The 16,871-nt window shown below is 41.3% G+C and overlaps 1 protein-coding gene across 2 annotated transcripts in view; it reads right to left on the bottom strand.

Annotated features, from left to right (window-relative positions):
- Window positions 1-666: 666 nt before the first annotated feature.
- LOC149075714 (uncharacterized) overlaps window positions 667-16,871 on the bottom strand; it is a 67,300-nt gene continuing 51,095 nt past the window's right edge. For both annotated transcript variants that reach the window (XM_089243223.1, XM_089243222.1), the window contains exons 3-5: window positions 10,820-11,144; window positions 5,607-5,769; window positions 667-2,743 (exon numbers count right to left, since the gene is read on the bottom strand). In XM_089243223.1, coding sequence (XP_089099349.1) covers window positions 1,626-2,743; window positions 5,607-5,769; window positions 10,820-11,144 — 1,606 coding nt within the window. In that variant the 3' untranslated portion in view covers window positions 667-1,625. The remainder of the gene's footprint in view (window positions 2,744-5,606; window positions 5,770-10,819; window positions 11,145-16,871) is intronic.

Below are 16,871 nucleotides of genomic sequence, written 5' to 3' on the forward strand. Positions count from 1 at the left end.
TGTGTATGATTTGTGAACAAAAATCAGACAATGAAGCAGACGTAAAGTTTCGCAAAATGAAAATGGCATAAATGAAGCCAGAGCCGGAGCCGTAAGAGCGATGTAGTTACAACTGCTAGAATACATGTTCATGTTTTGCGTCAGCAGACATGTACTGATAAAAAGAGCATTGAAATTACAAAATGAAAGGCTGGCGGAGAACAAATACCAAGGAAAAGTGTTCGCTTACTGTAATCAGTACAGGACGAGGTTTTTGTTCAATTTTCACTACTTCAAAAGTCTTGGTCGTCCCCTATATGCGTGAACGAATATCTGAATAAAAAATGTTCCGTATGAATCCGTTCATACGGAGGGCCGACTGTATTGAGAGGAGCAAAAACTAGGAAAATCCACCAATAGAGTGTAAATCTTTCTTCCCCCCCCCCCCCAAAGGAAAAAAATCTGTTTTGGTATCCCTAATCTTGCAAACAATTGAACAGGATTTTAAAATCCGGTTTTAGGAATGTTCTTGCGGTCCGATTTTGGATATGTTGTCCAGTAATGATTTCTGATTAGGAATTTACAAAGCTTCTGTTGCAATTTTGATGGGGGTTGAGGCTATTTTTTGTCTTATTTTGCCTGGACTATTATTCAACTTTTCATAGAAAACACAGACAACACAATTTTAAGGCGAAAATTTATTATAAGATGATTTTTTTTTTCTCTCTCTTTACGACAACAACAACAATCAAATTAACTTATAAGACAATAAATTTAAATTAAAAAAATTCATAAATGGTCAAATTTATTCCATTAATGGAAAAAAATCCGGGATCTTCATAAATTCAAGAAAGCAGAGTTAAAAAAAAAATGTTTTGAAAGTAAGTTCTTGAACGAACCTACACTGAATCTATCAGAAATGCTTTTGGACATTTTGACAATAGACAAGTTGGAGGAGAAAAAGTTCATTGTTCTTTTTTTTCGTATTAAATCGTCGATTGTTCCGATGACCTTCTGGTAATTATAAATGAATGGAGTCATTTGCTAGCATAATTATTCATTGACAAGTTGATTTCTCTCTCGATGGCGGGGTTGCCGCCATCTTTGACGTGGAGAAAGGGGTATGCCGGAAGTCTGAACACAATGTAAGTTTTCTGAAACACTGTTTTCACGGAACAAAGTGTTTTATTTTTAACTTGTCCAGTGTTACGCAGTTCGTGCGTTCTTTCCCATCGTGCTAAATGCGCAATTTTAATTCGTTGACAATGACTTTGACGACTTTTGTACGAGTCATTCGCATTTGGTAATCCTTAAGGAGTTCACTTCCGGAAGCCGTAAGACACTTGAAAAGTTACACAACGACTCTCGATACTGGCACGTGATGATCAGATAACGACCAACACAAAGAGGGGGAAAGAAATTGTAAGGATTTTGGAAAAACTTCGGTATATACAGTGCCGTCTTAACGCATCGGCCCACCCGGGCACTGCCCGGAGTCCTCACAAAAATGAGAACCAGTTGAAATTTTCGTGAATTTGCCAGGAGGGCCTCAGAAAAATCACTTGGCTCGGGGCCCCATGATGCCCTTAAGACGGCCCTGGGTATACATAGAGAAGTTCTGATGTCGGTGATTGTCTCTTGCCTTTTCAACCGAAATTGCTGTCTTTGGCGTAGGACAGTCTGGAAGGAGCTCTCCTACTTTCGGCGTAGATGTCTCCGTTGTTCCAGTGCGGAGTGGTGTTCCAGCCGTCCTGGGCCGTGTCGCCGTAAGCGCCCAGGAAGGAGTGTTGACCAGAGAGTTGAGACAGCGCTATGTGAGAGTTGTGCAGGTCTTTGTTGTTCAGTACAGGACCTCTGGCGATTCTCGCCGCCGGTAGGGAACGAAAGGACTGCACGTCGTCGGCTGGCGTGCGGTGGTGCTCGTGGAGAAAGGACGGGTTGATGGATCCGTGGTAAGCTCTGGCCCGTGGTATACTCCGCGCACTGTACAGGGAGGCGTTCTCCCACTCGTGCTCAGACTTGACCGTGGGTCTTGGCATCGGCTCACGCTTCGTCTTCTTGGCGCAACAGACGAATATCACGACAGCTACCACGATCATACCGCACACCGCGGCGGAAGATCCTATGATCACCTTGTTGAGTTGGGTGTCGCTGACCTTGTCGCTCTGGGTCTCGTAGCACTGGTCGGGAGGAACAGATTCCGCAGAGAGGGTGGCCGCTTGGGCGGATTCGACCACGCACACGACGACCGGCTTGCTTTCGGGCACGGCTATCCGCGAGTATCCCATTATGGGACTCACGGATGAAGCGCGGTGGAAGTGAGGTTCACCGAACACCCGATACATTATGTGGATGTTGGCGGAATTCCTGGAACGTAGGTGGTCGCCGACGTTCTCCCACCTGACCGTGACTTCCATGCCCTGTCGGAGCACGTCCAGGAGTCGTATCTGACCGAGCGACGTGCGCGGTGCTCGTTGGTCACGGATGCCCGTTAGGATGACCGGAGCCGCAATCTCCGTGGTCTGCTCGGGAGGTGTCATCGGGCTCGAGGGCATCAGTGTGGTCAGTCGTTGGGTCGTTTTAACGGGTTCTTCTTCGTCGCACTTTAAATCGTTGGGATTCAACTGTGGTAGGGTTCGGCGCCGGAGCTGCAGAGGCCTGCCGCAGAATTGCGGACTGCGTTCTCGACTCGTCACCTGCAAGTCATACGTTTTCACCCACCGTAAGATCCATCGCAGTCGACAGTCACATACTAGGGTGCTACCTGCAAGGTTAAAAAAAAAAACATAAGCATTTGTATCTCACACAAAACCATGTCAGTTTTAACCTGTACCAGGGCTGAATCTTTGTCCGAAACATAAAATATGAGATGGCACAGAGTATAATTGAATATTTGCGTGTTTGTTTCCGTCAATTCGCAAAGGGTCGGTGTCAGAAGGACCTGTCTCAATTTTTCTTGAGGAAAATATAATTTAGTTGTGCCTTTTCGCTCGTAAATGGATAAATATCTCCAGGTTTTGCCCAATACTCTCCATCTACGAATGAATGAACGCCATTCGTAGATGGAGAGTATTGGGAAAAACTTGGAGATATTTGGTGAGAATTGACTGATGCCCCGCTTTGTTTTGTTTTGAACACAGAATGCGTACACTCAAAATTCTCACGTCTCAAACACACACAGCGCTCATTCCTCAACATATTTTCGTTAGGTATACAACGCACACACACACACACACACATAGGTTTACGAGATTCAAAAACCGAGAAAGGAGGGCACTTGCACACGCATCCTCAGTAACGTAATTTTTCACAATTTCTCAACAGACGGCGCCACTATACTACAAATTAAAAAAAAACCAAAATAAAAAAAAAACCGACGCCACAATAATTTTTCCCAACCGATCCGCTAAAAAAGAAAAAGAAATACCTATCCGTCTCCCCTCGCTTTTAATGAATTGCTCACACAGTCTGGTCAGTTTTATTACTTTGCCTAGAGCAAGGCGAGAGAGGTTTCCCCCTCTATCCTCAGACGGTTTTTTACTTTCGGAAGCGGTTTTTTTTTCCAGAAGTGATTTCACCGTAGTAATAAGTATTAAGTGTACTTTGCATTCCATTTTCTTCATTTTTTTTATGGAAGAGGTAACCCCCCCCCCCCCCCCCCATCTTCCTTCAGTATACGACATTAGCTGTCGGTGAACAAACAATGAAATTCTCAAAAAATAGATATTACATTTTCGTTTGCCCAGAGCTGTTTTTTCATATTATCCTGGAGCAAGCTGGTTAAAAATAGCATCTGCTCTGCTTGGAGGCAACTTGGGTTCTTGTATTCTGGTGGGAATTCCGATATACGGGATATGGGAGGAGATACGGTGAGGAGGGGGGGGGGGTAGGGCATGTGTGGAGTCATAGGTGGAGTCGACTGATCTAATATATATATATGTGTATATATGAATTGACATCCTCATCAACGTGCTTCCCCCAGCAATAATGAACATGCCCCCCCCTCAGACTTTCAAGTCTATCTCCGCCTATGGCGGCGACGATTGGCCAAAGTGTGAAAAAATGTGTGTGAACAAAAAACCAATAGATATGTAGGAGGAATTTGTTTAGGAGTGAAAAGAAGTTTTTTCCGGGGGAAAAAAGAAAAATAATTCCGGAAACGTGATGAGGAGGACAAAAGGACAAATTTTCTTAGACGTAGGAGGACGCTTGAAATGTCACAAAAAAGGAGGACGTCTGGTGAAACCCCCCCCCCCCCAACCACACACATACACACGGAGCATACTACATAATACAGTATGCACCAGTTCATTAGAAATTTCTCATAAGAATGTTTGTGAGATGTATGTGCGGTTTAGTACAATAAAAAATCCTTCTTTTGCGGACACCAGCGAGACAAGAAAGAAAAATCGTCCGTAAAAGAGGAGGGTGTGGGAGGGGAAATGACCGTAGAAAAGGGGTTTCTTACACATTGAAGTCTTTAAAAAATAAAACCTAGTCATGATTTGGCAGTAAAGGGGGGGGGGGAGTTCCACTGTAGCAGTAGTAGAACTTCGACCGAAGCTCCATCACGTTTCTTCAAAGCATGGTTCAAGTCTAACCTCGAAAAAAATTACGCTCAAATTTATATTGTTGTTGATAGTCCATCTATAACGATATGTTACGCATAGAAATCTTTCGATAATACATTTACAGCAGGGTCTTTTCATCATCTTTCTTTCATGACCACGAAAAAGACTCATCACTATTGTCAAAGACAAAATATTTTGTAGGATTAAACGTTTAGGTGACTCTTTAGCACAGTCCAGAGTGCTGATTCCACGCAAACCGCTCCACCTAATTGTCATTCAAACGAGGCCAGTGTCCCAGATAATTGAGTCGAATTTTTTTTCTTTTCGAATCACTCTTATCTCCGGACACCAGCTAATTAAGAAAGTTCTAATTAAAATGCCTTCGCGTCTGCAGCTTTGAAATCTCTATCATTCGTTCTCGCCACATAGGATCGATTTTCAAAACTATTAAGTAGTAAAAAGACATCGACACCAGCTTGCTTCCCCCCACGAACCAATCAAGGAAGGCAGAAACAAAACCGTTCGGATGGTCTCCCATCAAAAATCCTTCGCCGAAGACAATGCAAAGACATATTTTTTCCATCCGAAATAATAACGACGATTGCCCACGAGCTTCCGTGGTAAAAGGAAAGAAATGAATAAAACACACGAGGGCAATAAATTAAGTATTTTGTCAAGGCGAGGTAGGGGCGCCACCTTCAATCACTGACAATGCGACACGAGAGCAGGAGAAAAGAACAGAATTTAAGGTCAATTTGCTTCTTGCGATTCCTCAATTACCAGGGTTTAAGTGGTCTTTTTCTTTTCCTCTTTTTGTTTGTGCATGCAACAACTGCTCAAACGGAAAAAAGGTAAAGCGATGACTCATGTCCCGAAGAGAGTTTTTGTTTTGAAGGTAAGTTGGTTTAATACGGATTTAAGGCCGCCGTAGAATGATTCTAAATTGCTCAAATCTTAGTTTGGTTCCGACTTTCGAGAGAGAGAGAGAGAGAAAGAAGCTGCATTGCGTGAGAAATAAGCATTTAGAATTTCAATTTTTTCAGAGAATACACTCACCTCCGACACTGAGTCCCCTGAGAGTCGAGTTCAAGTGATCGAAGGCGGCTTCCGATATCGTACTAAGAGGGTTGCCGTCCAAAGCGAGTAGGCTCAGGAGCGAGTTACCCACGAAAGAGTTATCAGGAACAGATTTTATCCTGTTGAATCCTAAATCCAGAACCTGTTTGTAGTGAGAAGGAGAATAAAAACTCATTTTATATGTTAAAACTCAAAACGTTTTTACATCATCTACACGGGCCCACTCGGCCACACCTTGAGGAATCATATGGGGCAAAAGGAATCTCATGATAATGACATAAGGTTAAAATTTTCGAAAGTAAAATATACAGGGTGATGCTTTAAGTCCTTTGGCCGCATTTTTCTCGAGAACCGTTGATGCTTGACAGGCATACTTCCTATTAGAAAAAGTTATCAAATAACGTGCAGGACTCAGATACGCCATTCACATTGCAAGGGGCCGTGCAGTCAATAAAATATAGCAATTGTTTTTTGTTAATTGGTCACCCTGCCCTAAAAATCCAATTGCAAAGTTGTTGCCCTGCTTCTCCTGCAATTAAAAAGAGATATCTTTCTATAATTGCAATATTTATTTGCAATTTATTCCAACAAAAAAACTCCACGTTTTAAAATAAAAAATTCACTTTTCATTTGGTTATCCTGTACAATAAAGAGCGAAAAGAAATCACGTTTCCACGTGCAATATTCGCTGAGATATTTGAACTCAAAAAAGAAAAATCCGAAAATGAGAAGAACCGTATAAATTAACAGACAAGCTCATTATGCTGTTCCTTCTTCTTTTCAGCGATTTTTTTTAATTCAAATATCTAGGTGAATATTCCACTTTGAAACGTGGAATTTGTTGCGCTCAGGAGAGACAGAGCAACAACTTTCTAATTTGGTTTTTGAGGACAGAATAAGTGAATGAAAAGTCAATTTGTTTTATTTTAATAGCTATTTAACCCCTTGCAGTATGAACGACGTATCTGAGGCCTACACGTTTTTTGGATACTTTTTCTAATTTAAAGTAAGCCCCTAGGAGTAATTTGCTGCCAAGGGACACAAGGCCTCATCCTGCATATAATACGTTATTTCGTTATTTATAGTTTGATGCCCCCCCCTCCCCCCGGTAAAATAACTTTAACCAAGAGCCTATGATGCTGTTAAGATGGCCCTATAGCTGACTACATACTTACTCTCGAAAATTTCAACCATACATCATTATCATAACACCCCTTCTCCATTTGATGCCCCCCAAGGCAGTATACGGGTGGGCCCATGCTTTAAGGCGTCCCTGCAAATATCACATCATTAATTCGAAGCAATCTATATCAGCTTCTAGCACCTTCTTGCCAGTGCATTACCTACACCTGGTGGAAAAAATCGGATAAATCGAGCGGTTTTCACGAATGGATGAGGTGAAGAGGACGTGGTTGCACCGGGCTGGCAAATATTAAGGGAGGGGGCGTAAAACGGAATCAAAAGGCATTGATTAAGTATCCTATATTGACCTTAACTACTCAACAAACATATAGATTAGAATTCCATCTATTTACAGATTATTATGAAACACAAGCCGAATTTTTGACTGACCCAGAGCCGGATTAACCATTAAGCAAAATAAGCACGTGCTTAAGGCACCAGGAGAAAAGGGGCACCAAAACAAATGATCAAATTGTACATTTCCTTCTTAATGTAATTTTTTTTTACCCAGCATCAGCCTATGCTGGGGGAAAAATTGAGATTTAAAAATCCTAAAATTTTAAGAGCACTTGATTACACAGTTGGTAATATCTTTATCGAAAGGTTGACCAGGGCCGCAACTGAAGGAGGGGGGGGGGGGGTTCTGGTGAAATTGGCGCTGGACCCGGGGGATAAGAGTGCAAAAATGGATATAGACCGTAAAGCAGGGCCATTTTAAGAACATCATGGGTCCCCCCGGGCTGTCATTTTTCTGAGTCACTACCTGGAAAATTCTCGAAAAATTCAACTACTCATTTTTCCAAGGCCCCTCTTCTCTTGAGGGCCGTGTGCCCAGGTGGGCTCATGCGTTAAGACAGCACTGCCGTCAGGTGACGGACTAAACTTTCGTTTCTAGTTGCAACCTTCAGGGTGCTCAGAAGCAGAGAAACTAAGTTGATTGTTAGCAAGAACCCCTGCGTCAATGTTGAGTTTTTTGATTGAGACTTCGCTTAGCTTCCATTTTGTAAGCCCGGGGAACCGTCTGAACAGAATCATATTTTCCCCCGTGAAATTTTTTTTTTGTTGAGTCCCTCCACCTCTTCCAAACTATAAATACCTGCCTAGCGAATTCCAGCTCACACTTTCCACAATTTTAACCAGATGAAATTTTCATGAGGCCTCCTTGACGCTCTCAAATCGGGGCATCATAGGACCCGCACAAAATGAATTTTCTGAATCTTTCCCCCCCCCCCCCCCACAAAAAAACAAACAAACTTGCATACCAATTTGTAAATTTGCACAAATTTGTTTGAAAATTGTAAACACATATGATTATCGCGAGGCCTCGGGTCATGCGTTATGGTTAAAAGGGACGGGGGCGCCAAAATAACTTGAGTGCTTAGGGCCTTCATATGGGTTAATCCGGCCTTGGACTGACCCCAATACAAGACTTTTAAACGCGTGACCCCTCTACAATGATTTTTCTAGCGAATATATGGCACAGAAAAAAAATTTAAATGTTTATTCCCTGGGTTTCGAGATAGAGCCCCATCATCCTTTCTTTTGTCGGGCCACATTGTTGAAGGACGCAAAATTATTTTCACACTCGGGCCACGAATGCCCGACCCAAAACCTAGTGCTGGGAGCAAAACATAATGTGGGTGCTAGAAGCAAGTCTGTCCCGTTTACGAATGTTTTTTCAAGAAATTGACTGTTCAGAGAATTAAGGAAGAGGCAGGCCCGAAGCCAGAAACTTCGTTCGGGTGGGGGGGGGGGGAGCTACCCCCTCTGCTACGGTCTTGGGGGGGGGGCGTGATATTCTGTTGATGTAGGGCCCGGGAGTAAGATGAATAACGCAGTGCATTTCTTGGCTGAGTCATCTTGAACGGCATTATAGGCCTCGGGGTGAAGTGATGTTCTGTAAGATGCCGATGGAGATTACTTCGGAAGAATAACGGTATGTGACGCTTAATGCAATACCCGTTTTTGTTTCTGACAATTAAAAATAGCTTCTTGTTTCTCCAAAAGTGCGTTTTTTCATGAAACATAAAGCAATATTTTTTCGGTAGACACACGCACACGCGTCACGGCGCGATAGACGGATGTCTCGCAAGAAGTTAGTCATCCGTCTTTTGTCGAAGGACATCAATATCATCAATCATCGTGGGAAAGTTCCCAACGGTGTTCGTTGCCGATGCAAACAAGTTGGAAACGGCAATAAACGGCCACTATTCAAACAAAACACTCGATATTGACAGGACAATGGCATGGTTGTGTGTGCCTAGGAAAGTTTTTCCTCGTAAGGAAAATTCCTTGTCTCGGTGCTCGATACGAATTGTCTTTATCCGAGTGAAAACAATCACTCGATTGATAAGAGCACTTGCGCGTCGAACACACCATTTTTTCTCTTAGAATAAATCGTAAAAGGTGTTTCAGGAAGGACTGCTCAACTTTTAAATGACATTACTTGGAAACAGTGATAGACAGATGGAGCACACGTATTTGATTTGTCAGGCGGGCCTAGAATTTCAAATACACCGATTTGTGAAATCAGTGGCAACTGTGGATGACAGATGGCACCACGATCTCGGTGTAAAGAATGAGTGATATTTTTGGCTGCAAAACTGGGTGAAATCACATTGCGATGGATTCGCAATGGTATAACAAATTTGAAGAGTGGAGCTTGAAGCCACTTTTCTGCTATGCTCCCTACTACTATTAAACCACACATGCACCTCGTCCACATTCATCTGCGGAATTTCTAACGAATTGGTACATGTTGGAATGTGTGTGTGCGTGTTGTGAACAACCTAACGCGTGCAGTTTGTTACTTTGTAATGCTTGTTATATGTAGTGCTGTCATCTGCCATGAATTTTTCTAACTATGAGTGAAGTGCAATGATTGAATAATTGTACCCTTGTAGTCTGTTGCTCTCTGTGGCGAGACTTTTTGAAGGGGCGATCGGCTCGCATTCGCTCATCGAATTTGGAAACCACAGGAAACCAACTTCAGCTTACCACCAGAATTCGTGACAGTGACCACTCGACCACCTCAGCGGCAGCGAATGTATGCTGAACGGTGTCATGCGATGACTCTGACAGCAATCGTTTACGAGCCATTAGCTCATTGCTGTCACCGTCCATCGCACGGAGGTACCGTTTAGCATATATGTGTTACGGTAAATGTGATAAATGCGGTTTTTATGCGTAATCGAAAAGCATTTAGGGTAAGTTTGATAATCTTCGCCGCAGTGGTGGTCAGCTGAAGTTGGCTTTCTGTCATTCTCAACTTCAATGCGCGAATGTGAGCCGATCTCCCCGTCAAAAAGTCTCGCCACAGAGAGAAACAGGCCTACAACGATACAATCATTATACTTCACTCATAGTTTGAAAAATTGACACGAGATGGCAGCACTATAACAAGCATTAATTCCCACTTCACGTTAGGTTCATAACATACACACGCACGGGGTGTTCACAACATTTCCTGCATGACGCCCTGGTCTTCTTCGACCACTTGCTAAAATCTCTTCATTGAGACAGAGTAGCGCGCCCTGATCTGGTTAGGAGCAGGTACGTTTGATAGAATTCCTTAAATTTCACCACTTTTTCCGGCGATTATGCATAATACCCAAACCCCACGTCATTGATAAACAGTTTAAATCGTACTACATGATATACTAAATATGATAATTCATACATGAGTTTTATCATTACATCGAGGTAAGATCGTAAAATTTGTTATCATTATATCGGGGACCGACTATATTCATCACACATACTAGACTCCTTAGGAATTTTTTTTCATATATTTACCACATTTACAGTAACATATGTACCCAAGGAAGAAATTTCTCATTGCTTTCATAGCGTAGTGGTAGCACACTCGCTGGGACTACGTGAGGGGGTTGTGGTTCCAGTCCCGACAAACATGAGGTTTTTTTCTAATTCACAATCCACATAAAAAATATTTTCCTGCATATCTTGAGAAATGCATATCTTCATTTCTCATATCTTCTTCTCACACTTACCCTGAGTTGCTTGAGAATTATGATGGCCTTGGCAGGAAACTCGACGATTTTGTTGTTCAGTAGCGACAGGGAACTCAGAGTGGCGTTCAGCCCGGTGAACGCCCTCTCGTCCACGTAACTGATGGCGTTCCTCTCGAGGGTCAGGGCCGTCAGCTGGTTGAGTTCGGAGAAGCTTCCGGGTCTGAGTTCTTGGATCTTATTCTGAGAGAGGTCCAGAAACGACAACGCCGGTAGACGCCTCAAAGAATTCGGGAAGTCTAATTGTCCGGTCCCTTTCAAGTTCAGATTGTGCAGGGTGCTCTCTAGTCCATGGAAAGCACCATTGCTGGAAAGGAAATAAATTTTATATAATGCAGAATGTAAATAATTTTTGAATTAACTACCCCTCAACACTTATGGTGGAAAAAATATAGGTGATAATTGGTAAAAATAGTGTAAAAATTGAATTAATATTACTGTGTTATGAATGCGGTTAATGATTTGTATGTGTGTGATATTTGCAGTGCCGCTGTACAGCGGCCACGGTCTGGGGGGTCAAGTGCAGAAGGGGCCTGATGTTAATGGGATAAGATTAACATTTTCGAGAATAAAATACAGGGTGTTCCACGAATTCGTAAATTGTTAAAAAATTCATAGAAATTGAAGGAATTGGTAAGGTTTGCGAAAAAGTTATTCTCACGATGGAGGTTTTTTTTGGTGAAGGAAAAAAATACTTTTGTTGATAGAAGGCGCTTAACGCCAATCCGGCAGGAGTGATCGGACCTGAACCTTTTTTCAATCTTTTGTGTGAACGAAACGCTTGTGAATCTACTGCCGGTGATTCGTGGCTGAGGTAAAACAACACCAACAGTGTTTAAATCAACTTTTATTCACCAATATCAGCGTCGCAATGCGAATTTCAAGAAAGTGCCAGTTACAGGGGAATTTAGAAGTAAGCTGTTAATCGTACAACCTGCATTGTTTTACAGGACTCCGATTTTCATATTTCCTGTGTTTTCCTGCAGCGTCCTCTATTTACAAAAATTTTAACTAAATTATTTTCTGTAACAAAAAAATGAATAAACATCCCTTCGTGAGAACAATTTTTTTCGCATACCGTACGTTCCAAAATATATAGTTCCTTCTATTTTCATGAATTTTTAAACAGTTTACGAATTTATGGCACACCCTGTATATTGTTCGGAATATTTCCTTACCTCTAATAAGAGACCAGCTCTTTTGAGCGGCCGGTTTTCCAAGTGGAAGGTGACTCTCATAGGTTTTACTACATTGTATTTAGGTCAGGATTACACTACAAAAGTTTGATAAAATCCCTTTTATAAAACTTCGAAAATCCATCCAATAAAGCTCATAGGTTACATTCGAGCAAATGCAACCGATAATCTTACTGGTTGGATTTTATAAAAATTTCATAAAATAACTTTTAGATAACTTTTATAGTGTAATCCCGGCCTTAGACACAAACGTTTTTTCTTTTATATCGTTTGTAATAAGATAGCCCGACCTAATACAGTACTGCATGACCACTAGGCTAAAGCCAAAGTGGGAATCTGGGGGAGGGTCCAGTTCCTCCCTCCGAAATGAAAGAAAATGACTCATATGTGGAATCATGTGATTAAGTCTGCCGTACAATCAGTTTGGTCATCCTTCCCGAAGTACTAGTTTTGTCCCTGCCCTCGAAAACAAACTTCTGGCGAAATCAAGTTCACCAATAGTATTTTTTTTTTATCCACCAATGTCAACATCACAGTGAAAACCTTATGTAAGCCCCACTAATTCAGAAATGAGCTGTTAATTGTGTACTCTGCATTTTATAGGACACTCATTTGCATATTTCCAGTGATTTTGTATCCCAGCCGTGCCCCCTCTATCGACGAAAATTTCAATTAAGTTTTTTTTCTGTACCAAAAAAAACACACACACACATCTTCGTGAGGATAAATGTTTTTTGCAAATCGCATTAAAATATACGAATTCCCTCAATTTTTATGAATTTTTTAAACTATTTATATAAATTTCTGGGACACCCGGTGGCAATCACTGACTTAACATTACCTATAGCGGAGCAAAATTGAAACATTTCTCTTGGGGAAAAAAAGCACCTTAACGCAACTTTCTACTCTATTCGGCACTCCTTTAACGTGAAGATTTATATTGACCTATTGGCTCCTGCCGGCTCGTTAACTCAGACGCTATAAAAGCTTTTATTTGCAATTAAAAAGAAAAAAAATCTTCTTCAAGTTGTTGGGGCCCGATTCAGGGGCCCCCGAGTTTGCTCGCGATAAATAAATCAGAGTCGACACCAGAACAAATATTTTTCTAGTCGAAATTGCTTGGCCTCTGGGATGGCGAAAGCGTGGCAGAAACTGTTCCGATGGACTTCAACCGCATTCCAAAACTATTTACGTTGAATTTCCATGAAGAAAATGCAGTTAAACTTGTTTACATCGATATCTCGAAGATTCGGTGAAATTTTGTAGCTACAACGGAAGTTTATAGTTTGCAAGACATTTTTCTGGACGAAACATACAATCAGATGCAATCAATACTGTGATTGATGTGGTCATTTCAATATGTTTATGGTGACCACATTTGATCGAATACGGACGATGCGATCATAAAGATGTGATATCGCAAATTGGCGCTAAAAATGTGAGTTGTTGACGAAATTGCCAAATATACCGCTATTAAAAAACAATTGGTGAGAAATACAGTGCTACAGCAAGCCTACAGTGATCCGAAATGTATTTCAAGGGGGGAAAAAAGCTGAACATGGCAAACATATATGTTTGATGGATATTTAGCCAGATTCATTGTATTCATAGTCAAATTCATACAGGCTGTTTCACCATAATAAAATTAATACAAGTTCTATGGTTCATTTTAAAATTCAACAAAAGTATGAAAAATGATCAGCAAAGAGAACGGAATTTATCTGTAATAGCTGAACTCCTCCTAAAATCGTTATTGGGGGAAATACAAAACAAAAATTAAAATTTGTATACGGCCCCTAATCTAAAAATGTCGATTAGTAAATCTTGCGATTGTCCCAATGAAACTCAAAGAAAGTTACCCCGTAAAATTCGGGTCAAAATTCGTCGAGAAAATTTATTATCAAAACTCGTCATTTTTTCGGCACTTTTCAAGAAAAATTTTTTCAAGTCGATTTTTAGCCTTCGACAAGCAAAATAGGGAAATCTGTTTTTCCGTTCAGTAATGTTTTATTTATTTATTAATTTTGTGTTTTTCCTTTTTCATCTACATTCAGTTAGTAAGGTTTCTAACAACTAGCTGTTGCGAAGATGAATTTTTGAAAGAGAGAAAAAATTCAACTGCTTTTGCGGGGAATCGAACCCACGTCCTTTCACCTTTCCGGGTGAACGCTCTAGACCACTAGACTATAAAAAATTCTCAAATCTACAAATTCTCAATATTTCCTGGACCTCGTGTGCACACAAAGCTGATTAAAGAGTAACTCGCTTTGTGTGTACAGAACGGGACCGTTTCGTGGACGGTCGGACCTGACTCAAGATCCTTGTATAAGTCGCCATCTGGTGGCCGCGTCAGCAGTTGTGAGCTTGGTCTGAGTCAGGTCCGATCGTCCATGTACGGTCCCGTTCTGCGTACACAAGCTTTGTGTGCACACGAGGTCCAGGAAAGATTTAGAATTTATAGATTTGAGAATTTTTTGTAGTCTAGTGGTCTAGGGCATCCACCCGGAAAATGAAAGGACGTGGATTCGATTCCCCGCAAAAAGGCAGTTGAATTTTCTCTCTTTCCGAAAATTCATCTTCGCAACAACCAGTTGTTAAAAACCTTCGTATGGTAGCGGAGAGTGACGTCATCTTTACATATGTACATTCAGTTTGTTCTCCAAGTACCGTTAGATGAGAACAACCTTAACATCTCGGGGAATTTTGATCCAAATTTTACGGGGTAAAAATTTCTTTGAGAAAGACTAGCTCAACCGCTCACTTATATTTTCACTCACTTGGTCTCACTCATACATTCACTCACTCACTCATACTGTCACCCGCCCACTTACTTGGCCCTGCCTGGGACGGAATGTTCGGTGTCAAAAGGTGCCATGGGCGAAACATCCCGGGGATGAAATGTCGGATCCTGATGAGCAGTAGGCCAAGGAATTAATTTCTTTTGAAAACGCCATAAGCACGGAAGCAAAAGCGATATCAATAATGTGTCATTACATCCGCGGTCGTTATGTTAACATGAACGTTGTAAGCAAGGCTCATTAGCATTATTCACTAGGAGAGGTATCAGCACAGACAAGCAATTATTGTAATTATAGCCAACGTGTCGTTATAACCGAGTTTGCACTTGAAAGTTTTCAGGATTGCATTCCTGTATAAAAGAATGGACTCTCCTCGATGTTGGTGAATCATTCATAGGAATTGCTGAGATTCTAAAGGTGTAATCATCTCTGAAATGAGCCAATTTTTAGTATTAATAATGGAAAGTTGCTCGTTATTTTGACAGCCCACATAAGGAAGAAAAACTTTTGTAACCCTGGATGATTCAATAAGAAGGAAATTGGTGACCTCTTTTGATAAGCCCACGAGTCATATAAACAAACAATTTCACAATATCACCACTCCATATGTAGGCGGAAACAGTCTTAAAACACCCTTCACAGCAGTGGTTTCAATGAAAATATGCTTAAAAAAATACTTAGAGTGACTGGGTTAAAAATCATTCAAAATTAATGACTTATAAACAGTCGGACCCGCTTATAACGAAGTCGGGGAGAAACAGCGAAAGTATTCGTTATACGCGAACTTCGTTGTATCGGTGCAGGCTTGAAAAATGATGCGTTCAAGCAAAATAAAACATTTTGCATGCACGATGCGCATTTTTCCCTAACCTGATTATTCTTAAAAAATGAACAGATTAAAATAATATATTTTTTAACGAAGATTACAAATGTAATTAAAATTTCACGTGCTCAACTAAAATATGTGTCACACACACACACAATCATCGTTTTCTTTTCTTGCCATTTTTGTGGACTTTTCATTTTTTGCCAAATAATCATGCTTAATGTAATGCCTTTTCTTAAGTCAGACTTGGTTAAACTACAAAAAATGATTTGCATGGCCATCTCTGGCTGTATGAAAACCCACTCCTACTGAGGCACTCGAACTTTTACTCTCGGGATGTATCCTCTACACATGCGTATAGAGGCTGAAGCAATCATCTGTATGAAAAGACTTGAGAATTTGCGTCATTGGAAAGAGTATTCACAGTACTTATCATGGGGTTACACAGCACCCATATCTCAACATGCCAAGAGATGATATGCTTTTAAAATTTGCATTGAATAAGCCTTTTATGTTTCAATTCCCTTCTAGGGGAGAATGGGGCATTGCTCCCACTCACAGTGATAGAAATCTTATTTGGTATACTGACGACTCTAAGGTTGTAAATAGTACTGGAGCTGGAGTATGCTATCCTGGACATGGTACACAGTTATCGTATCCTTTAAGTGGCTACACCAATGTTTTTCAGGCAGAAATCTTGTGTTGTAGAATTTGCATAGATAGAGGTTTTAGTAGAAGATGCATTCTTACATGTTTGGATAGTCAGGCTGCGCTGAAATCACTTCTCAGGTGGTCTGGGAGTGTTACATTGCACTCTGTAATTTATCCAACAACAACAGAGCCAAGCTCTGCTGGGTACCGGGTCATTCAGGTATCTCAGGCAATGAATTTGCTGTCAAACTGTCTAGAAGGGGTTCTGGGACTCTGTTCATTGGTCCCGAGGCAATTTTGGGCATTTCATGGGAATTGATCAGAAATACTGTTTTCAACTCATTCAGGAGAAAACAGTGCCAAGATTGGCTGAACACTGACGGTCAGCGACAAGGCAAAAAAGATAAATTGGGACTGCTCCAGCTTTAAGCAGAACGAGCTGATGAAGCTCATCCAAAATAGTATTCGTAGAGCTGTTGGTCTACTTACTGGCCACTGTCAACACCTTCTAAAGCAGAGGAGCTTCTGCTCCAGAAAGTGCTCTCTGAGACCGTCCATCCCTT

This window comes from Pholcus phalangioides, unplaced genomic scaffold (genome assembly GCF_987345545.1).
Source record: "Pholcus phalangioides strain wild (caught in Gottingen) unplaced genomic scaffold, Ppha-v1.0 ptg000015l_1, whole genome shotgun sequence".
NCBI classification, from domain to species: Eukaryota; Metazoa; Arthropoda; class Arachnida; order Araneae; family Pholcidae; genus Pholcus; species Pholcus phalangioides.